Below are 23527 nucleotides of genomic sequence, written 5' to 3'. Positions count from 1 at the left end.
GATTAGAGTGCCGGCTCATCAAACAGGCCAAGGGGATAGTATGTGTAACTATAACATCCCTTCAATTTATTTATATTTTTTACAGTTAGCAACTCATTTAGAGACCGCCACCATGTTTGCTTTTTGCTCATGCTTTGATGAGGTGATGTCGAAGGAGTCAGGCGCAGGAGGGTAAATCACAGAATAACAGGCTTTATTCCGCAAATACAGAGTTACGCACTAATGCGTCAAAAACACTTCAGTGCGCAAAACAGGTGCACTGGAAAATACAAGGCACACGGGGAAATATCCCGGCTACACAAAATACACGGAGCTCCACCGAGCTTCACTATCCTCCACAATAAACAATCACACACAAAGACAAAGGGAACACTTATACAGGTACTGATGAGGGGATATGAACCAGGTGTGTGTAATAAACAAGACAAAACTAATGGAATGATGAGATGAGGAGCGGCAGTTGTTAGACTTAAGGCTGATCTTGTCAGATTGCACAGTTCACAAATGGTACGAGACAAATCATCTGGACAGCTCCTCAGCTTTTTGTTCCAGCTTGACCTGACACAGACTGTCCTCGAGGCGACAAAGTTACTGCAGCTGGTCCTCACTATACCAGCCACAATAGCGTCCGTTGAGGGAATTGTCTGCACAGAAACGGATAAAGACATGCAGTTGAAACCGGACCGATCAAGGATGATCCTCATCCCTTGCCATAATCTCCATCGCATCGAGACCGATAAACTTTTAAAACTGAGGGCCAAAAGGAAGGAGTTTTACAGTTCAGTCCCTGATGTCTTTACCCAGAAGGATAGACGGGTGGTGCAAGTGTTTATTTACAGTAGCTCCGTCTATTATTATTACATTACATGTCTATTGTGTATCTCAATCAGTAGCAATGACTACTAGGCATTTTGTGTGTAGTGCTGTCTACAAGTAGGGCTACTCGCTGGCATTTGGGTCGCTGTCTGTGGTGCTGAAAGTCACCTGTTAATGCAGGGCAGTTGCGTGGGGCACAAACTATTAGGGCCTGTGAATCAGGGTTTACATTAGCCTGTAATTGCTGGCTTTTGGCCGATAAAGTAAATTAAAAGCTGATAAATAACATTTAGGAGAGAGAGAAAGCGAGAGAGGAGCCTTGGCCTAGGCTACTGTTGATTGCAAAGATGGAGGCCTTTTTCATTTATGTAAAACTAAAGTTAGAGAGTATGACTATAGTGAAAATACTATACAAGGCAGGGCTCCAGACTGCGACCATTTAGTCGCATTTTGCGACCATTTAGTTGAATTTGTGACTCTTTCACTTGGGTGTGTGAGTAAAAAAAAGTATTGGTCGCATTGGTGCGGGCTGCACATTCATTCACCTCACTAAAAACATCCTATTTTTTAGGAGGCTAAAACTATGATTTGGTCAAACAGTAAAGTACATTATCCTCATGATTCCTGTAATGAAAGTGTCTGCCTGCTTGTCCCTGTACCTGTTTCGCTGGGGCCTGCTGCTGTGTCGAGCGAGCCACTCTCTCCTTTCCCGGGGGGGAAAAATGCTCCGGTAGAAAGAAAAGTGTTCTGATTGTATAACATTCAAAATCCAATGGCTGTGAAAACACAGCTATCCTGTTGTCACAGATGGAGAGAGGATGTTCTCAGCTTTCTGTAGCTAAACTTTTTATTTCTCAACTCTCAATTATGAGCTCAATAGCAACTATTTTAGAAAGATATTTGATATGGGTTTGAGATACAGAGCGCTCGAAATGCGCATTGGTCATTGTGAGTGCATAGGCCTCATTGGACGGTAGGCTACAACTGCAACTTTTTTGGGACGTGAAATGTCTCAATAGAAAGTGCCTACCCGGCCTCAGACCTCACCACACGTCACTGCCACCTACACTGCTACCACCACCACTGCCACTACCACCAAGACTGACACCACCACCACCAAGACTGACACCACCACTACCAGCCACCACTACCACTAACAAGACTGCCACCACCACTACCACCACCATTAAAACTCCAGACGGATCTGAATGGGAATTTGGAATATGGGGGGGGCGGCTGTGGCTACTGTATCTTGTAGCCAACTCTTCGTGCATGAAAACAATAGAAGAGCTGCAGCACTGTATGGGACCAGGCTAGTGTGTGTCAGGCTTGGGTTAGCCCAACATCTAGTCCTAGAGAGGGCCTGCATGGACCATGCCAGGTGTGACTGTGAGCCACTAAAAGAGGTACTGTATGGAAGGCCATGTTTACTGGTTGTGCTATCAATCAGCCATAGAGCTGTCTCCGTGTGTGTTTATTATACTGTGTGTCATAAAACATATTTATTACAAACAGCATCAGACTACAGGAAGTTCTCTCATACTTCTAAAGACAACTGAGGTACCATATGGTCCCAAGTCATTCCTTTTTTTCTAAATACTTAAAACGATGAAACTCAAAAGGCTGTTAAATAGAAAACATCAAATGCATGCCTCGGGCTGGAGTAACAATTGAATTAATCAGATACTGAACTGTAATATTCCAGTCGTCTGAAATTGAATAACCTGTCAATCAAAATCCTCAAGTTATTGGATATTCATCCAATTGGAACATCCAGGAATGTTCAAATCCCCTTTAGTAAATAAAAGTTATCCAAGGGCTTGCAGATTTTATTTTCTTACTTGTTGAATATATTCTAGGCCTAATTCAATATTTAAACTGTTTCTGACACTTCAACTATACAAAGAAAGAAATCTAAACAAACAAAGCATGTAAAAGCACTTGTAAAAAATTAAATAAAAAGTTGGTAATATAGTTTCATTTTTGGTACCGGTTTCAGTCAGGGGCTGAAGTAAACTCAGAGTCAGACATACAGAAAAATGTATCTCCTCATTCGCATATTGCATAGCCTACATTTCAGCCACTTCAGGTTGGGCCAAATAATTCTGAAGGCTCTAGTCACGACTAATGGACGATGTAACTCATGAGCTCTCACTATTTGGTGAGGGATATACTGTAGTAGTAACCCTCTTCTCCAGAGTGAGAAATGTGTGTGCAGCCCCTCCAGACCGACCTCCATCTCTCTCCTGTCTGAGTCCTGTCCCTGCTGTGAGATCAGCATACGGCGATAGCTCGTGTCTAACATCCCCAGCATCTATGAGCTACTGTGGTGCTAGTCCATTTGAGTTTACAGATAGCATGTATAATTAATTGGCTTGCCAGTTCACACTCTCCTCTGTAGTTGTCCCCCCCTCTCTCTCTCCCTTTCAATATTTCTCCCCCTTTTACCTCCCTCCCCTCTCTCTCTCTCCCTTTCCCTCTCTGTTACCCAGCCAGCTCTGCCCGGCACGGCCCTCAGTCAGCCAATCATTCAGGGACACTGAGTGCCTGCCTGGGAGAACTAGGTCATGAGTGCTGGTGCTGGACTAGGCAGGCTAGTGGTGAGCTAAGAGAGTGCAGTGGTACAGAGAGGGATTTGACCACCCTCGCTCTTGCTCCCTCTCGGCTTTGACCTCTCTCTCTCTCTCTCTCTCTCTCTCTCTCTCTCTCTCTCTCTCTCTCTCTCTCTCTCTCTCTCTCTCTCTCTCTCTCTCTCTCTCTCTCTCTCTCTCTCTCTCTCTCTCTCTCTCTCTCTCTCTCTCTCTCTCTCTCTCTCTCTCTCTCTCTCTCTCTCTCTCTCTCTCTCTCTCTCTCTCTCTCTCTCTCTCTCTCTCTCTCTCTCTCTCTCTAACAGAAACATGTCTGCTTTCCAACTCACAAAGCAAAGCAGGAGCAGTGATAGGGAGTTATTGACAAACAGGAAGAGGAGCTAAAGGGTTGACGCTACAGACATGGGACTTTCCTGTACCAAACAACAAAGTTTGAGGTTAAGAAAGTTATTTAGTGGTATTTGCATTACGCCTCTACAGATATTGTTTTGCTTTGGAAATAATCACAAGGTTTTTCTGTTTGGCACGCACTGCCAGGTAGCAAACAAAACAATGAACCATGGTCTTCACAACGTGGGTCAGTTGGTTGCTATGCAAATAAAGACCTTTCCGGTACAATAGGCTCTTTCGAAAGCACAGTAAAAAGTAGTAAATGATCAACTCTTTTCACAAACATTGCTCTGTCCATAAAATGTCAAACGTGCACTTGAATAGTGGACACTCACAAATGGCAGCCTGCTATTCCCTATATAGTGCACTACTTTTGACCAGAGCCCTATGGGCCCCAGGAATAGAGTGGGTCACAGCCACAGGGTTTCCAATTTCTATACAATAACAGGACTCGCTCATTAGGACATAGACCAAAGCATGCCCCTGCTCCTGACAAATGCTGACTAGCCCCATCCCAGAACCAATCAATCCACTAGGCTAATGCTATAGACATCTTCCTGAGCCCCTGCAGGCCCAGCGCTGGGCTGCATGATAATAAACCTACAGATGACGTGGCTGTTACTATTATTACTCTGTGGCAACCCTAGTGTACTCCAGGGAATCTATCTGATGTCTTTATTGAGGCTGTGTCCTAAATTTCACCCTATTCTCTATGTAGTGCAGTACTTTTGACCAGGGCCCTCTGGTCAAAAAGTTGCGCACAATATAGGGAATAAGGTATGGGCCCTGGTCAAAAGTAGTGCACTATAAAGGGAATAGGGTGCCATTTGAGACGGATCCTGTGTGTGATCTCTGAAGGGGAACCAAAGCTAAAAATAGCACACAAAAAGGACACGGGTGGCAAAGACATTAGGCTATGATGGATGACGGATAAAACTAAGCATCTTTAGGAACAACGAAACAAACCGGAGCTCTACATCGCCAATTATATTTCAAATGTATTTCTAATGGAAAAGGGTAGATGTGAACTATAAAGATCTTTAAGCAAAACCCCAGCTGCTGAAAATGGGAAGGCTTCAAAATGTATGGAAATAGATTGTGCTCTCTACATACTACTATAAATAGGCCCTGTTTATTGATTAACTAAAAACAGCCCTTTAGGTCATTAGGTTTTAAAGCAGGTACTTTACACTGTACATGAAAGGGGTTCACAAGTCGGTCAGGTGCTGTCTACAAACTAGGCACCATACATTATAAGCAATATTCCGGGATTCATCCAATGGCATTGAGGTTGAATACCACCTCAGTCACTGGCTTCATCAATAAGTGTATCGATGACGTCGTCCCCACCGTTATCATACGTACATATCCCAACCAGAAGCCATGGATTACAGGCAACATCCGCACCGAGCTAAAGGCTAGAGCTGCCGCTTTCAAGGAGCGGGACACTAATCTGGATGCTTATAAGAAATCCTGCTATGCCCTCAGACGAACCATCAAACAGGCAAAGTGTCAATAAAGGACTAAGATTGAATCCTACTACGCCGGCTCTGACGCTCGTCGGATGTGGCAGGGCTTGCAAACTATTACAGACTACAAAGGGAAACCCAGGCGCGAGCTGCCCAGTGACGCGAGCCTACCTGATGGGCTAAATGCCTTTTATGCTCGCTTCGAGGCAAGCAACACTGAAGCATGCATGAGAGCACCAGCTGTTCCAGACGACTGTGTGATCACGCTCTCCGTAGCCGATGTGAGCAAGACCTTTAAACAGGTCAACATTCACAAGGCCGTGGGGCCAGAAGGATTACCAGGACGTGTACTCAGAGCATGCGCTGACCAACTGGCAAGTGTCTTCACTGACATTTTCAAACTCTCCCTGACCCAGTCTGCAATACCTACATATTTCTAGCAGACCACCATAGTCCCTGTGCCCAAGAACGCAAAGGTAACCTACCTAAATGACTACCGCCCCGTAGCACTCACGTCGGTAGCCATGAAGTGCTTTGAAAGGCTGGTCATGGCTCACATCAACACCATCATCCCGGAAACCCTAGACCCACTCCAATTTGTAATCCGCCCCAACAGATCCAAAGATTATGCTATCTCTATTGCACTCCACACTGCCCTTTCCCACCTGGACAAAAGGAACACCTATATGAGAATGCTGTTAATTGACTACAGCTCAGCGTTCAACACCATAGTGCCCACAAAGCTCATCACTGAGCTAAGGACCCTGGGACTAAACACCTCCCTCTGCAACTGGATCCTGGACTTCCTGACAGGCCGCCCCAGGTGATAAGGGTAGGCAACAACACATCTGTCACGCTGATCCTCAACACTGGGGCCCCACAAGGGTGCATGCTTAGTCCCCTCCTGTACTCCCTGTTCACCCACAACTGCATGGCCAAGCACGACTCCAACACCATCATTAAGTTTGCTGACGACATAACAGTGGTAGGCCTGATCACCGACAACGATGAGACAGCCTTTAGGGAGGTCAGAGACCTGGCAGTGTGGTGCCAGGACAACAACCTCTCATTTTTACATGTTAGTCATTTAGCAGACGCTCTTATCCAGAGCGACTTACAGTTAGTGAATACATATTTTTTTATACTGGCCCCCCGTGGGAATCGAACCCACAACCCTGGCGTTGCAAAGCGCCATGCTCTATCAACTGAGCTACATCCCTGCCGGCCATTCCCTCCCCTACCCTGGACGACGCTGGGCCAATTGTGCGCCGCCCATGAGTCTCCCGGTCGCGGCCGGCTGCGACAGAGCCTGGATTCGAACCAGGATCTCTAGTGGCACAGTTAGCACTGCGATGCAGTGCCTTAGACCACTGCGCCACTCTCCCTCAATGTGAGCAAGACAAAGGAGCTGATCGTGGACTACAGGAAAAGGAGGGTCGAACACGCCCCCATTCACGTCGACAGGACTGTAGTGGAGCGGGTCAAGAGTTTCAAGTTCCTTGGTGTCCACATCACCAACAAACTATCATGGTCCAAACACACCAAGACAGTCATGAAGAGGGCACGAAAACGCCTATTCCCCCTCAGGAGACTGAAAACATGTGGCATGGGTCCCCAGATCCTCAAAAAGTTATACAGCTGCACCATCGCGAGCATCCTGACCGGCTGCATCACCGCTTGGTATGGCAACTGCTCGGCATCTGACCGTAAGGTGCTACAGAGGGTAGTGCATACGGCCCAGTACATCACTGGGGCCAAGCGTCCTGCCATCCAGGACCTATATACTAGGCGGTGTCAGAGGAAGGCCCCAAAAACTGTCAAAGACTCCAGTTACCCAAGTCATGGACTGTTCTCTCTGCTATCGCACGGCAAGCGGTACCGGAGCCTAGGTCCAAAAGGCTCCTTAACAGCTTCTATCCCCAAGCCATAAGACTGCTGAACAATTAATCAAATGGCCACCCGGATTATTTACATTGACCCCCCCCTTTTGATTTTACACTGCTGCTACTCGCTGTTTATTATCTATGCATAGTCTCTTTACCCCTACCTGTACAAATTACCTCGACTAACCTGTACCCCCGCACATTGACTCGGTACCGGTACCCCCTGTATATCACCTTGTTATTGTTATTTTATTGTGTTACTTTTTTTAAACTTGAGTTTATTTCGTAAATATTTTCTTAACTCTATTTTCTTAAAACTGCATTGTTGGTTAAGGGCTTATAATTTCACGGTAAGGTTGTATTTGGTGCATGTGACAAATAACATTTGATTTGATATTCAGGCCCCAATTCCAAATGAAAGGGAAAGGCACAATCTAATTAGAGTTACCTAAGAGTTCATTCAATCCCATTAAGTCCGGTTTACATAATAATAATAATATCATAACAGGTTATAACTTAATAATATGCTATTCTGTATCCGTAGTTATACAATAGTTATATTACTGCTCAGGGTCTTTTAGGTGCTGCTGCAGCTTTACTAACCTGACATAAGCGTGTAACAGTGTGTTGCTGATGGGGAGCTCTCTAAGAAAGTAGTGTAGTTTATTCCACTGTGTGGTTTTAGAAAACAATGTGTAGACCAGTGTTTAAAAAACGTGTAGACGAGTCATGTTCGCCATAACACAGACATACACGTAACATTAAAATAAGCCAGAGCGGGTGATATCCTTACTCCTTTCTCTCGATTGTCCTCTCTGAAGGGAGAGCTACCTCGGAGCATCTTATTTTTGAAGGGACATGAACAGATAGGTGCCAGAGCACCTGCCCCCTCTGTGAAAGTGCCCCTCCCAGATGTATCTACATAATTTTAAGACCCAAATAGATGCACACAAGCAATTGGTTAGGCTATACTTAAGCATTTTTTTATATGAATACCATTTAGTTATTTAAATTGAATGTATTATCATTTCAAGATGCATTTCATTATACATTTTCACGATACCAGAATGACTTGCATTTAAAAAAGTGTATTACATGTGTGTTTACATCTTCTTCCCTACCACATTGCTTGATGTTCTGAGGCGCATGAGCTGTTATGAATTGTTGTTTGTGAAACACAACAACCTGTTCGGTTCTGTGTGCACGACAAGTAAAACCCGGTGCTGCACCAAGTGGTTCTGTGTGCGCGACAAGTAAAACCCGGTGCTACACCAAGTGGTTCTGTGTGCACGACAAGTAAAACCCGGTGCTACACCAACACATCTTAACACCTTGGAAAATATGTCAGCGCAAATTGGCCTACAATTTCACAAACGTATCAGTGAATGACATTTATTGATAATAAAGGGACGAGGTGCTAAATGTTCAGTCGATACATGATGATGGCTCTTAATACCATGCCAGCCTGAAATACATGCAATGCAACTGCAGAAGCCGAATTATAGTGTAGACCGATGCCTGTCTGATCTCGCGCTGACATCCGGCGAGCGCACAAGCTAAAGAAGGCCCACATTTCCAAGTGTCTCCATTCTAATTATCATCTATGAATATCAACGGAAATGTTTCCTTACCGGTCCTCTCCTCTTCAAAGAAACATTCTTCCACAACAGAAGATGTAGCTGATGAAGGAATCCCATTTTCCCAGTCTCGCGGTTTAACGGTTAAATTATGACACCGTTAATGAAGTTACCATATAGTGGTGGATTTTTGGAAATGGATTACGAACCATTCCGGCGAATTTAAATGACATTCACAAGGCCGTGGGGCCAGAAGGATTACCAGGACGTGTACTCAGAGCATGCGCTGACCAACTGGCAAGTGTCTTCACTGACATTTTCAAACTCTCCCTGACCCAGTCTGCAATACCTACATATTTCTAGCAGACCACCATAGTCCCTGTGCCCAAGAACGCAAAGGTAACCTACCTAAATGACTACCGCCCCGTAGCACTCACGTCGGTAGCCATGAAGTGCTTTGAAAGGCTGGTCATGGCTCACATCAACACCATCATCCCGGAAACCCTAGACCCACTCCAATTTGTAATCCGCCCCAACAGATCCAAAGATTATGCTATCTCTATTGCACTCCACACTGCCCTTTCCCACCTGGACAAAAGGAACACCTATATGAGAATGCTGTTAATTGACTACAGCTCAGCGTTCAACACCATAGTGCCCACAAAGCTCATCACTGAGCTAAGGACCCTGGGACTAAACACCTCCCTCTGCAACTGGATCCTGGACTTCCTGACAGGCCGCCCCCAGGTGATAAGGGTAGGCAACAACACATCTGTCACGCTGATCCTCAACACTGGGGCCCCACAAGGGTGCATGCTTAGTCCCCTCCTGTACTCCCTGTTCACCCACAACTGCATGGCCAAGCACGACTCCAACACCATCATTAAGTTTGCTGACGACATAACAGTGGTAGGCCTGATCACCGACAACGATGAGACAGCCTTTAGGGAGGTCAGAGACCTGGCAGTGTGGTGCCAGGACAACAACCTCTCATTTTTACATGTTAGTCATTTAGCAGACGCTCTTATCCAGAGCGACTTACAGTTAGTGAATACATATTTTTTTATACTGGCCCCCCGTGGGAATCGAACCCACAACCCTGGCGTTGCAAACGCCATGCTCTATCAACTGAGCTACATCCCTGCCGGCCATTCCCTCCCCTACCCTGGACGACGCTGGGCCAATTGTGCGCCGCCCATGAGTCTCCCGGTCGCGGCCGGCTGCGACAGAGCCTGGATTCGAACCAGGATCTCTAGTGGCACAGTTAGCACTGCGATGCAGTGCCTTAGACCACTGCGCCACTCTCCCTCAATGTGAGCAAGACAAAGGAGCTGATCGTGGACTACAGGAAAAGGAGGGTCGAACACGCCCCCATTCACGTCGACAGGACTGTAGTGGAGCGGGTCAAGAGTTTCAAGTTCCTTGGTGTCCACATCACCAACAAACTATCATGGTCCAAACACACCAAGACAGTCATGAAGAGGGCACGAAAACGCCTATTCCCCCTCAGGAGACTGAAAACATGTGGCATGGGTCCCCAGATCCTCAAAAAGTTATACAGCTGCACCATCGCGAGCATCCTGACCGGCTGCATCACCGCTTGGTATGGCAACTGCTCGGCATCTGACCGTAAGGTGCTACAGAGGGTAGTGCATACGGCCCAGTACATCACTGGGGCCAAGCGTCCTGCCATCCAGGACCTATATACTAGGCGGTGTCAGAGGAAGGCCCCAAAAACTGTCAAAGACTCCAGTTACCCAAGTCATGGACTGTTCTCTCTGCTATCGCACGGCAAGCGGTACCGGAGCCTAGGTCCAAAAGGCTCCTTAACAGCTTCTATCCCCAAGCCATAAGACTGCTGAACAATTAATCAAATGGCCACCCGGATTATTTACATTGACCCCCCTTTTGATTTTACACTGCTGCTACTCGCTGTTTATTATCTATGCATAGTCTCTTTACCCCTACCTGTACAAATTACCTCGACTAACCTGTACCCCCGCACATTGACTCGGTACCGGTACCCCCTGTATATCACCTTGTTATTGTTATTTTATTGTGTTACTTTTTTTAAACTTGAGTTTATTTGTAAATATTTTCTTAACTCTATTTTCTTAAAACTGCATTGTTGGTTAAGGGCTTATAATTTCACGGTAAGGTTGTATTTGGTGCATGTGACAAATAACATTTGATTTGATATTCAGGCCCCAATTCCAAATGAAAGGGAAAGGCACAATCTAATTAGAGTTACCTAAGAGTTCATTCAATCCCATTAAGTCCGGTTTACATAATAATAATAATATCATAACAGGTTATAACTTAATAATATGCTATTCTGTATCCGTAGTTATACAATAGTTATATTACTGCTCAGGGTCTTTTAGGTGCTGCTGCAGCTTTACTAACCTGACATAAGCGTGTAACAGTGTGTTGCTGATGGGGAGCTCTCTAAGAAAGTAGTGTAGTTTATTCCACTGTGTGGTTTTAGAAAACAATGTGTAGACCAGTGTTTAAAAAACGTGTAGACGAGTCATGTTCGCCATAACACAGACATACACGTAACATTAAAATAAGCCAGAGCGGGTGATATCCTTACTCCTTTCTCTCGATTGTCCTCTCTGAAGGGAGAGCTACCTCGGAGCATCTTATTTTTGAAGGGACATGAACAGATAGGTGCCAGAGCACCTGCCCCTCTGTGAAAGTGCCCCTCCCAGATGTATCTACATAATTTTAAGACCCAAATAGATGCACACAAGCAATTGGTTAGGCTATACTTAAGCATTTTTTTATATGAATACCATTTAGTTATTTAAATTGAATGTATTATCATTTCAAGATGCATTTCATTATACATTTTCACGATACCAGAATGACTTGCATTTAAAAAAGTGTATTACATGTGTGTTTACATCTTCTTCCCTACCACATTGCTTGATGTTCTGAGGCGCATGAGCTGTTATGAATTGTTGTTTGTGAAACACAACAACCTGTTCGGTTCTGTGTGCACGACAAGTAAAACCCGGTGCTGCACCAAGTGGTTCTGTGTGCGCGACAAGTAAAACCCGGTGCTACACCAAGTGGTTCTGTGTGCACGACAAGTAAAACCCGGTGCTACACCAACACATCTTAACACCTTGGAAAATATGTCAGCGCAAATTGGCCTACAATTTCACAAACGTATCAGTGAATGACATTTATTGATAATAAAGGGACGAGGTGCTAAATGTTCAGTCGATACATGATGATGGCTCTTAATACCATGCCAGCCTGAAATACATGCAATGCAACTGCAGAAGCCGAATTATAGTGTAGACCGATGCCTGTCTGATCTCGCGCTGACATCCGGCGAGCGCACAAGCTAAAGAAGGCCCACATTTCCAAGTGTCTCCATTCTAATTATCATCTATGAATATCAACGGAAATGTTTCCTTACCGGTCCTCTCCTCTTCAAAGAAACATTCTTCCACAACAGAAGATGTAGCTGATGAAGGAATCCCATTTTCCCAGTCTCGCGGTTTAACGGTTAAATTATGACACCGTTAATGAAGTTACCATATAGTGGTGGATTTTTGGAAATGGATTACGAACCATTCCGACGAATTTAAATGACATTCACAAGGCCGTGGGGCCAGAAGGATTACCAGGACGTGTACTCAGAGCATGCGCTGACCAACTGGCAAGTGTCTTCACTGACATTTTCAAACTCTCCCTGACCCAGTCTGCAATACCTACATATTTCTAGCAGACCACCATAGTCCCTGTGCCCAAGAACGCAAAGGTAACCTACCTAAATGACTACCGCCCCGTAGCACTCACGTCGGTAGCCATGAAGTGCTTTGAAAGGCTGGTCATGGCTCACATCAACACCATCATCCCGGAAACCCTAGACCCACTCCAATTTGTAATCCGCCCCAACAGATCCAAAGATTATGCTATCTCTATTGCACTCCACACTGCCCTTTCCCACCTGGACAAAAGGAACACCTATATGAGAATGCTGTTAATTGACTACAGCTCAGCGTTCAACACCATAGTGCCCACAAAGCTCATCACTGAGCTAAGGACCCTGGGACTAAACACCTCCCTCTGCAACTGGATCCTGGACTTCCTGACAGGCCGCCCCCCAGGTGATAAGGGTAGGCAACAACACATCTGTCACGCTGATCCTCAACACTGGGGCCCCACAAGGGTGCATGCTTAGTCCCCTCCTGTACTCCCTGTTCACCCACAACTGCATGGCCAAGCACGACTCCAACACCATCATTAAGTTTGCTGACGACATAACAGTGGTAGGCCTGATCACCGACAACGATGAGACAGCCTTTAGGGAGGTCAGAGACCTGGCAGTGTGGTGCCAGGACAACAACCTCTCATTTTTACATGTTAGTCATTTAGCAGACGCTCTTATCCAGAGCGACTTACAGTTAGTGAATACATATTTTTTTATACTGGCCCCCCGTGGGAATCGAACCCACAACCCTGGCGTTGCAAACGCCATGCTCTATCAACTGAGCTACATCCCTGCCGGCCATTCCCTCCCCTACCCTGGACGACGCTGGGCCAATTGTGCGCCGCCCATGAGTCTCCCGGTCGCGGCCGGCTGCGACAGAGCCTGGATTCGAACCAGGATCTCTAGTGGCACAGTTAGCACTGCGATGCAGTGCCTTAGACCACTGCGCCACTCTCCCTCAATGTGAGCAAGACAAAGGAGCTGATCGTGGACTACAGGAAAAGGAGGGTCGAACACGCCCCCATTCACGTCGACAGGACTGTAGTGGAGCGGGTCAAGAGTTTCAAGTTCCTTGGTGTCCACATCACCAACAAACTATCATGGTCCAAACACACCAAGACAGTCATGAAGAGGGCACGAAACGCCTATTCCCCCTCAGGAGACTGAAAACATGTGGCATGGGTCCCCAGATCCTCAAAAAGTTATACAGCTGCACCATCGCGAGCATCCTGACCGGCTGCATCACCGCTTGGTATGGCAACTGCTCGGCATCTGACCGTAAGGTGCTACAGAGGGTAGTGCATACGGCCCAGTACATCACTGGGGCCAAGCGTCCTGCCATCCAGGACCTATATACTAGGCGGTGTCAGAGGAAGGCCCCAAAAACTGTCAAAGACTCCAGTTACCCAAGTCATGGACTGTTCTCTCTGCTATCGCACGGCAAGCGGTACCGAGCCTAGGTCCAAAAGGCTCCTTAACAGCTTCTATCCCCAAGCCATAAGACTGCTGAACAATTAATCAAATGGCCACCCGGATTATTTACATTGACCCCCCTTTTGATTTTACACTGCTGCTACTCGCTGTTTATTATCTATGCATAGTCTCTTTACCCCTACCTGTACAAATTACCTCGACTAACCTGTACCCCCGCACATTGACTCGGTACCGGTACCCCCTGTATATCACCTTGTTATTGTTATTTTATTGTGTTACTTTTTTTAAACTTGAGTTTATTTCGTAAATATTTTCTTAACTCTATTTTCTTAAAACTGCATTGTTGGTTAAGGGCTTATAATTTCACGGTAAGGTTGTATTTGGTGCATGTGACAAATAACATTTGATTTGATATTCAGGCCCCAATTCCAAATGAAAGGGAAAGGCACAATCTAATTAGAGTTACCTAAGAGTTCATTCAATCCCATTAAGTCCGGTTTACAATAATAATAATATCATAACAGGTTATAACTTAATAATATGCTATTCTGTATCCGTAGTTATACAATAGTTATATTACTGCTCAGGGTCTTTTAGGTGCTGCTGCAGCTTTACTAACCTGACATAAGCGTGTAACAGTGTGTTGCTGATGGGGAGCTCTCTAAGAAAGTAGTGTAGTTTATTCCACTGTGTGGTTTTAGAAAACAATGTGTAGACCAGTGTTTAAAAAACGTGTAGACGAGTCATGTTCGCCATAACACAGACATACACGTAACATTAAAATAAGCCAGAGCGGGTGATATCCTTACTCCTTTCTCTCGATTGTCCTCTCTGAAGGGAGAGCTACCTCGGAGCATCTTATTTTTGAAGGGACATGAACAGATAGGTGCCAGAGCACCTGCCCCCTCTGTGAAAGTGCCCCTCCCAGATGTATCTACATAATTTTAAGACCCAAATAGATGCACACAAGCAATTGGTTAGGCTATACTTAAGCATTTTTTTATATGAATACCATTTAGTTATTTAAATTGAATGTATTATCATTTCAAGATGCATTTCATTATACATTTTCACGATACCAGAATGACTTGCATTTAAAAAAGTGTATTACATGTGTGTTTACATCTTCTTCCCTACCACATTGCTTGATGTTCTGAGGCGCATGAGCTGTTATGAATTGTTGTTTGTGAAACACAACAACCTGTTCGGTTCTGTGTGCACGACAAGTAAAACCCGGTGCTGCACCAAGTGGTTCTGTGTGCGCGACAAGTAAAACCCGGTGCTACACCAAGTGGTTCTGTGTGCACGACAAGTAAAACCCGGTGCTACACCAACACATCTTAACACCTTGGAAAATATGTCAGCGCAAATTGGCCTACAATTTCACAAACGTATCAGTGAATGACATTTATTGATAATAAAGGGACGAGGTGCTAAATGTTCAGTCGATACATGATGATGGCTCTTAATACCATGCCAGCCTGAAATACATGCAATGCAACTGCAGAAGCCGAATTATAGTGTAGACCGATGCCTGTCTGATCTCGCGCTGACATCCGGCGAGCGCACAAGCTAAAGAAGGCCCACATTTCCAAGTGTCTCCATTCTAATTATCATCTATGAATATCAACGGAAATGTTTCCTTACCGGTCCTCTCCTCTTCAAAGAAACATTCTTCCACAACAGAAGATGTAGCTGATGAAGGAATCCCATTTTCCCAGTCTCGCGGTTTAACGGTTAAATTATGACACCGTTAATGAAGTTACCATATAGTGGTGGATTTTTGGAAATGGATTACGAACCATTCCGACGAATTTAAATGACAATTTAGATACGTTTCTGTTGGACAGGCTACACAGACTTGATACAGGCTTATTTGCCCATTTTACCTCTCTCGCTCTGTATCTCTCAACTACAGACGACTGTTTTCCTCCACTGATGGCTAAATATGACTAGCTGTATTTCAGTGGCAAGCCAGGCTGGTACTCTGTATGCAATCACCATCCGCGGAAAAATACAGAAGCATCCAATGGAAACGGTGATTATGCAATGCCTTAGAATGAACCGAGCACGGTGAGTATAGGGAGAAATATCACGGTCGTGGATTCTAGTGGGCGGAGACTGAGCTACAGTATCCCTCTTCTCTCACTGTAATCTAGATACTATTCTTTGAAACACAAAGTCCTTACAGCCAACACCTAGTAGTCTATTTAATACATATAGTTCCAGGATTGTAACCTATTCATTTCAGTGTAGACAGTCTCTCAGTGTTCCCAATTCTGAGTTGTAGAATTCTAGAATTCTTTCTAAATGTTGTTCTTCTTTCCAAAATATTTGTTATGACCATTGCTTTCTCAAATGTTTAGTCATGCACCCACGTGTCACTATGTGTGTGTGTGCACATGTGTGAGAGAGAGAGATTATACAAAGATGGAGACAGACTGAGCATCTCTGTGACATGTCTTTATGCAGTGGTTCTAAATACTAGGGGTCTGGGAGGACCCAAATAAGAATTCTAGTCAAATCTTAAACAAAATCTTGTGTTTCTATCAATTCACTTCTACCACTTGAGGATGATATATTTACCTGTTCCTAAAGAATATACCTGGCCAAAGCAAATTCTTTACTTCTGTTGCCATCTAGTGGTCTTTTTATACATTTTTACTGCTACCATTGTTTAGCCTTACCCTTTATATAATGCGCTTAGTAGGGAATAGGGTTCCATTTGGGGCACAAAAAAGTAGTGCTCTACTTGTTAGCAAGGGAAGTAGGGGTGTGATAAACGTATAAAAACATAGGGAAATGCTCCTCAGTGGTTTATTTGCGAAGGTATGAGAAGATAAAACAAGATTTAAACGTTAGTCCTTTTCAAGCCTTCCATTTTGGTACAATTATCAGTTTAATCAAACAGCTCTTGCGCAGTAGTCAACCTGAGGGTATGGGTCACAGGCGGGACTTGGTCTACCACAGGAGAGAAACTAGGCAGGGCTATGTTTGAACAGATACAGTTCATTCGGAAAGTATTCAGACCCCTTGACTTTTTCCACATTTTGTTAAGTTACAGCCTTATTCTAAAATTGATTAAATGTTTTATTTTCCTTCATCAATCTACACACAATACCCCATAATGACAAAGCAAAAACACATTTTAATTAAAAAAATTAAAAAACAGAAATATGACATTTACATAAGTATTCAGACCCTTTACTCAGTACTTTGTTGAAACACCTTTGGCAGAGATTACAGCCTCGAGCCTTCTTGGATATGATGCCACAAGCTTGGCACACCTGTATTTGGGAAGTTTCTCACATTCTTCTCTGCAGATCCTCTCAAGCTCTGTCAGGTTGGATGGCTTGGTCACCTCCCTGACCAAGGCCCTTCTGTCCCGATTGCTCAGTTTGGCCGGGCGGCCAGCTCTAGGAAGAGTCTTGGTGGTTCCATACTTCTTCCATTTAAGAATGATGGAGGCCACTGTGTTCTTGGGGACCTTCAATGCTGCAGAAATGTTTTGGTACCCTTCCCCAGATCTGTGCCTCAACACAATCCTGTCTCGGAGCTCTACGGACAATTCCTTCGACATCATTGCTTGGTTTTTGCTCTGGCATGCACTGTCAACTGTGGGACCTTATATAGACGGGTGTGTGCCTTTCCAAATCATGTCCAATCAATTGAATTTACCACAGGTGGACTCCAATCAAGTTGTAGAAACATCTCAAGGATGATAAATGGAAACAGGATGCACCTGAGCTTAATTTCGAGTCTCATAGCAAAGGGTCTGAATACTTATGTATATAAGGTATTTCTGTTTTTTTACATATATTTTAGAATAAGGCTGTAACGTAACAAAATGTGGAAAATGTTGAGGGGTCTGAATGCACTGTATGATTCAGAAGTCAATTGGTGGCAAACCATTTGCGAGAAAAGTTGTACTTGGCCACAGAAAACCGTTATTCTGTGGTTATACTGTGGTACCTCTTTCTTCTCTACCAATGACAGGAAAACATTGTGGTTTAGTGATCTGAAAGTTACACCCTTGGTGCCTACTGATGCCCTCATCAGAGGTGATTGTTCTGAGCATACAGCTTAGGTTATTACTGGGGAAATGTTATCAAATGGGAAGTTTGAACATATGAAATGGATTCAGAGCAGAAAACCACTAAACTAGAACTAAACCAACTGATTACGATCTAGTAGAAGCTCAGATTATTTTGGGCTCTTTCATTATTGTGATTGTTTTGTGGTACTGAACATAGGCAAATTTATGAGACCTATCTATAGGAGGTGTAAAATAAGATCTATAATTGGCTAAAATGTAAATAATAATGGAGACAGTCACACTCTAAATATGCTCCCAACAATTTAATACGTACATGTAAAATGTAAATAAAAATGCATTTATTCTTATTCTAGAGTATCTACAAGAGCGCCCTACCATAGCTTAGTTGTAATGTCCAAATTACTGTCATAAAGTCACAACCAAGGGTGTGGTTTGTGGTAACTGTGCATGGTGAGAGAACAGATATGGTGTAGTATAAAAGGAGTGAAAAGGGGTTCATAACAGGATTTCCTACACATTGGTATGTGCCGCTGCCTATTTTACGATATAATCTCAGAGGAGGAAAGTAATCTTCAGTGAGTCTTACCTCCACAGGACAGCGAACACTGACAGACATCCACCTTGTACCTCACCCAGGTGAGTACCACTGAGCCTTGGTATCATGAGAAGTACAACTGAGCCTTGGTGTCGTGAGACATCTCTATTTGCCAGCGCTACTAAATGGAATGGGGTGCTCATTTGGGTAAATAAATAAAAAAGAACAGGTGACGGCATGGCTTACTACGCATTAGAAAACATGTTTGTTGTTGCAGCCTTTTTGGGACATCTCTGTGATGTGTCTTTATGCACGCTGAATGCAGTGGTTCTAAATACTACGCTATTAGAAAAAAATAAGCTATCTCAAACCTTAAAGGGTTATTTGGCAGTCCCCATAAGAGAACCCTTTGAATAACCCTTTTTTGGTTCCAGGTAGAACCCTTTAGGTTCCATGTAGAACCCTTTCCACAGAGGGTTATACATAAAATCCAAAAGGGTTCTATGTGGAACCAAAAAGGGTTTTCCCTGGAACCTAAAAGAGTTCTCCTATGGGGACAGACGAAGAACCCTTTTGGAACCATTTTTTCTAAGAGTGTAGGGGTCTGTGCAGGCCTGAAAAAAGATGTTCCTGTTATGCACATCATGATACATTGTATCTCATTGCATAGCCACAAACAGCAGGCGGGCATTCAGGCATCACACATGATACTCCACACTGCATGAATCAGCACAGTAGAGATAGCAAGAACACTTCAACATGTACCATCTGAAACCATTTCTGTTCCTCTGACTGTCATTTAATCTCCTTTGAAACTATATGGAAGAGGCAGAAAACTTGCCTTCATGTACATGGGCTATGTGAAAAAAAGAGAGATAATTTCCGTTTGTAGTGATATATTAATATTTTCTGATTACTTGAATCAATTAATCAATCCTCAGATACTGTATATTCCATCTCCTGTAAAGCTAATAATTTGCCGTACTCAATGTATTTAACTGTTACAATGATTGCGAAATACTGACGGTAAATGTGATGGTTATCTTAAAAATAGCAAGAATGGAATGGAAGTGGTATTGTAAAGGTGAAAGTAGAGCTGGTGCAGTTCTCTAAAAGTGACTATTTTCATTCATTAGAGAATCTTTTCCCATATTGTTCATGTCCGTATTTATAAAAGGAATTTCAAGAGCTTCTTCCACACTATTCTTCAAGGACTTGATTCACTTAGAAAAGGTACGCTTTTCCTAAGCGATTTGATTGGGCCCTTGAATCTATTGCATACTAACTTATCTTATTGTCTTACCAGGGAGAAAATATGACACTATTTGAGTAACAATCCCAAGGAGATTGTGTGATTCTGGACTAAACTAAAGTACGCCGCAATTCCACCAGTCAGTCTGTTGCCTGCCTGTCATCCCCTGGGTCAGAGATGACTACCTCCATGCCCCTGTTTCTCTCAGGCATTATGCTCCTCAGCATCTCCTCCTATGTGGTCCACCAGAGACTCCTGGCTCAGATAGGGATCGCTCATCAACACGAACCCAGGAACCTCACCATCCTGCTGTGGCACTGGCCTTTCGGCCGTCCCTACAGCCTGGAGGGAGATGTGTGCAGCGACGAGTACGGTATCCCAGGCTGCCTCCTCAGTGACAACACCTCCCTGTTCCCCCAGGCAGACGTGGTGGTCTTTCACCACCATGAGCTGAGGACCGGCCGCTCCTCCCTGCCTCTCCACCTCCCCCGGCCAGTCTCCCAGCGCTGGCTCTGGCTGTCCCTTGAGCCGCCGATGCACAACGGCAACCTGACCCAGTACAATGGACTGTTCAACTGGACCATGAGCTACCGAGGCGACGCTGACATATCCATGCCCTATGGGAAGACAGTTCCGGTTCCACATAACAGTAACAGTAACAGTAACAGCTATGTGATCCCCAAGAAGGGGGCTTGTCTGGCCAGCTGGGTGGTCAGCAACTACAGGCCTGACCATGCCAGGAGTCAAGTCTACCAGAGCCTGAGGAAGTACATTCCCATAGAGGTGTATGGACGCTGGTCAAAGAGGCCACTGACAGACCAAAGTCTGATACCCATCATTGGCCACTGTAACTTCTACCTGGCTTTTGAAAACTCAGTGGCTTTGGACTACATAACTGAGAAGTTGTGGAGGAATGCCTACCAAGCAGGGGCAGTACCTGTGGTTCTGGGGCCCTCTCGGGCTAACTATGAGGCCCTGGTGCCCCCAGGCTCGTTCATCCATGTCAGTGACTTCAACAGCTCAGAGGGGCTGGCTGTCTTCCTACAGCAGCTGGCCACAGACAGAGGGCGCTATGAGGCTTACTTCAAGTGGCGTCAGACACATGGAATCAAGATGTACACAGACTGGAGAGAGAGGCTCTGTAATATCTGTATTAACTATCAAAGACTGCCAGCTAACAAGGTGTACTACAATCTGGAGGCATGGGCCAGTAGATAACATCATAGATGCTTTTGCTACTGTAGGTTATTTTGTACTATAACTTTTTATTTTAAACATGCAAAACGAAAGTCAGCAGTGAACTTGAAAGACATTCAGTTCTGCATTGTTTTGGTGGTGTGCCACTTTCACATCAGCCTGATGACATAACAACATTGGCTTTTGGTCCCTAATGCAGAAACACCACAGACAAATCACAACATCTGTTACAAAAGGGAAGTAATTCCTCTAACACCCAGCTTGCTGTCACAATTAATTTTTAGTTCATATATTAGATGCTTTGATTTATTATTACTAGTAGTATGTATTTTTTTCCAGTATCTAATCAGGTTGACAAAATGTGTGTGGGCAAGTGGGAGGGATTGGGAAGGCTCAGGGGAAAGACAAGGCTTTTGGGGATTCGGAGCAGCTTGAATGCTTAAATCTTCAATAAAAAAGGGGGAAATTGAAATAAGGAAATGACGCAACCTTGTAGGCTAGCTAGCTCATGATGCAATTGTAATGGCACAAGACAATGTCTTTCCCAGCAGTAATATTGAGGGCAAGCTTTCAATGATTTTTCCCTCTCTCAGTATTTGGCTGCTTATAATACGCTACAGTATAGTTCATACCCTTTATTTAGGCATAATGACTAATGCAAGTAAGTTGCCAACCTTAGAATGACTTACTCGATGTAAACCCTTGGCATAGGCAGTTGATGAATGTCCTCCATCACACTCGGTTCAGGGGTTTTCCAGATCACACCAATTGAGGCCATTCTCCGTCATTTCTGCCTGGATGTCTCTCCTCCAAGTGCTTCTGGGTCAACCCCTGTTTCTTTTCCCCTGGAAAAGCATAGTAAACCATAAACCAAATCCCTGTACCAATACTTAATTCAAGCAATCCCTCAGATTACTGTGCATTAAAGGTTCCGCATGTCACTCAACTCAAACTACTGTAACTCCTCCGTAACCTTATAACAAATAGTGATGCATGTTATTTAATTTCTAGTTTCAATGATTACACACACACACCAAGGTTGCATCTCAAAATGGCACCCTATTCCCCTACATAGTGCCATGTATAGGGAATAGGGTGCCATTTGGGACACAACATTAGTTTCTGGTACAGATACTGAGGAGATGTTGCTTTATAATCTCTATATCTAGGGATTCAGGGAACAATAAATGACCACTATACACTAACTGCTCTGGCCACCAGATTGCCTAAATGCTGAATAAAATCTGGAAACAATAAACATATGCTTTTTACATTTCTTCAGTGGTGTAAAGTACTTAAGTAAAAATTATTTAAGTACTACTTAAGTAGTTGATGGTATATGTACTTTACCTTACTATTTCTATTTTCAAAAATAGTTTACTTTAACTAATGTACTTTTTACTACCTGACACCCAAAAGTTCTTGTTACATTTTGAATGCTTAGCAGGACAGGAAAATGGTCCAATTCACTCACTTATCAAGAGAACATCCCTGGTTATCCCTACTGCCTCTGATCTAGCAGACTCACTGAACACAAATGATTTGTTTGTACATTACAGTGCATTCGGAAAGTATTCAGACCCCTTGACTTTTTCCACGTCTTGTTACGTTACAGCCTTATTCTAAAATTGATTAAATAGTTTTCCCCCCTCAAACTACACACAACACCCCATATTTACAAAGCAAAAAATGTTTGCAAATTAATTTTTTTTAACTGAAATATCACATTTACGTAAGTATTCAGACCCTTACTCAGTACTTTGTTGAAGCGCCTTTGGCAGTGATTACAACTTCAAATCTTCTTGGGTATGAAGCTACAAGCTTGGCATCTGTATTTGGGGAGTTTCTCCCATTCTTCTCTGCAGATCCTCTCAAGCTCTGGCAGGTTGGATGGGGAGCGTTGCTGCACAGTTATTTTCAGGTCTCTTCAGAGATGTTCGATCGGGTTCAAGTCCGGGCTCTGGCTGGGCCATACAAGGTCATTCAGAGACTTGTCCCGAAGCCACTCCTGCATTGTCTTGGCTGTGTGCTTAGGGTTGTTGCCCTTCGCCCCAGTCTGGGGTCCTGAGCACTCTGGAGCAGGTTTTCATCAAGGATCTCTCTGTACTTTGCTCTGTTCATATTTGCCTCGATCCTGATTAGGCTCCCAGTCCCTGCCACTGAAAAACATCCCCAATGCATAATGCTGCCACCACCATGCTTCACTGTAGGGATGGTGCCAGGTTTCCTCCAGACGTGACACTTGGCATTCAGGCCAAAGAGTTCAATCTTGGTTTCATCAGACCAGAAAATGTTGTTTCTCATGGTCTGAGAGTCTTTAGGTGCCTTTTGGCAAACTCCAAGCGGGCTGTCATGTGCCTTTTACAGAGGAGTGGCTTCCGTCTGGCCACTCTACCATAATGGCCTGATTGGTGGAGTGCTTCTGGAAGGTTCTCCCATCTCCACAGAGGAACTCTAGAGCTCTGTCAGAGTGGCCATTGGGTTCTTGGTCACCTCCCTGACCAAGGTCCTTCTCCCACGATTGCTCAGTTTGGCCAGGCGGCCAGCTCTAGTAAGAGTCTTGGTGGTTCCAAACTTCTTCCATTTAAGAATGATGGAG

General features: G+C 44.3%; 2 protein-coding genes across 2 annotated transcripts in view; one reads left to right on the top strand and one right to left on the bottom strand.

Annotated features, from left to right (window-relative positions):
- The window catches only part of abca2 (ATP-binding cassette, sub-family A (ABC1), member 2), an 87850-nt gene extending 78918 nt beyond the window's left edge, over window positions 1-8932 (bottom strand). The window contains exon 1 of the mRNA XM_045225801.1: window positions 8778-8932. Within this exon, the coding sequence (XP_045081736.1) occupies window positions 8778-8843 (66 nt within the window). The 5' untranslated portion in view covers window positions 8844-8932. The remainder of the gene's footprint in view (window positions 1-8777) is intronic.
- Window positions 8933-19793: 10861 nt separating this feature from the next.
- Window positions 19794-22159, top strand: LOC121584251 (alpha-(1,3)-fucosyltransferase 7-like). The gene has a single exon (XM_041900083.2). The coding sequence runs from the start codon at window positions 19909-19911 to the stop codon at window positions 20947-20949; it is 1041 nt and encodes a 346-aa protein (XP_041756017.2). The 5' UTR covers window positions 19794-19908; the 3' UTR covers window positions 20950-22159.
- The last annotated feature ends 1368 nt before the right edge of the window (window positions 22160-23527 follow it).

Source organism: Coregonus clupeaformis, chromosome 16 (genome assembly GCF_020615455.1).
Source record: "Coregonus clupeaformis isolate EN_2021a chromosome 16, ASM2061545v1, whole genome shotgun sequence".
Classification (NCBI taxonomy): Eukaryota; Metazoa; Chordata; class Actinopteri; order Salmoniformes; family Salmonidae; genus Coregonus; species Coregonus clupeaformis.
This window is presented reverse-complemented; position numbering and strand designations above follow the sequence as displayed.

Excerpts from the sequence above, each read along its gene's own strand:
- LOC121584251 (XM_041900083.2), top strand. The coding sequence starts at position 19,909 with ATGACTACCTCCATGCCCCTGTTTCTCTCAGGCATTATGCTCCTCAGC.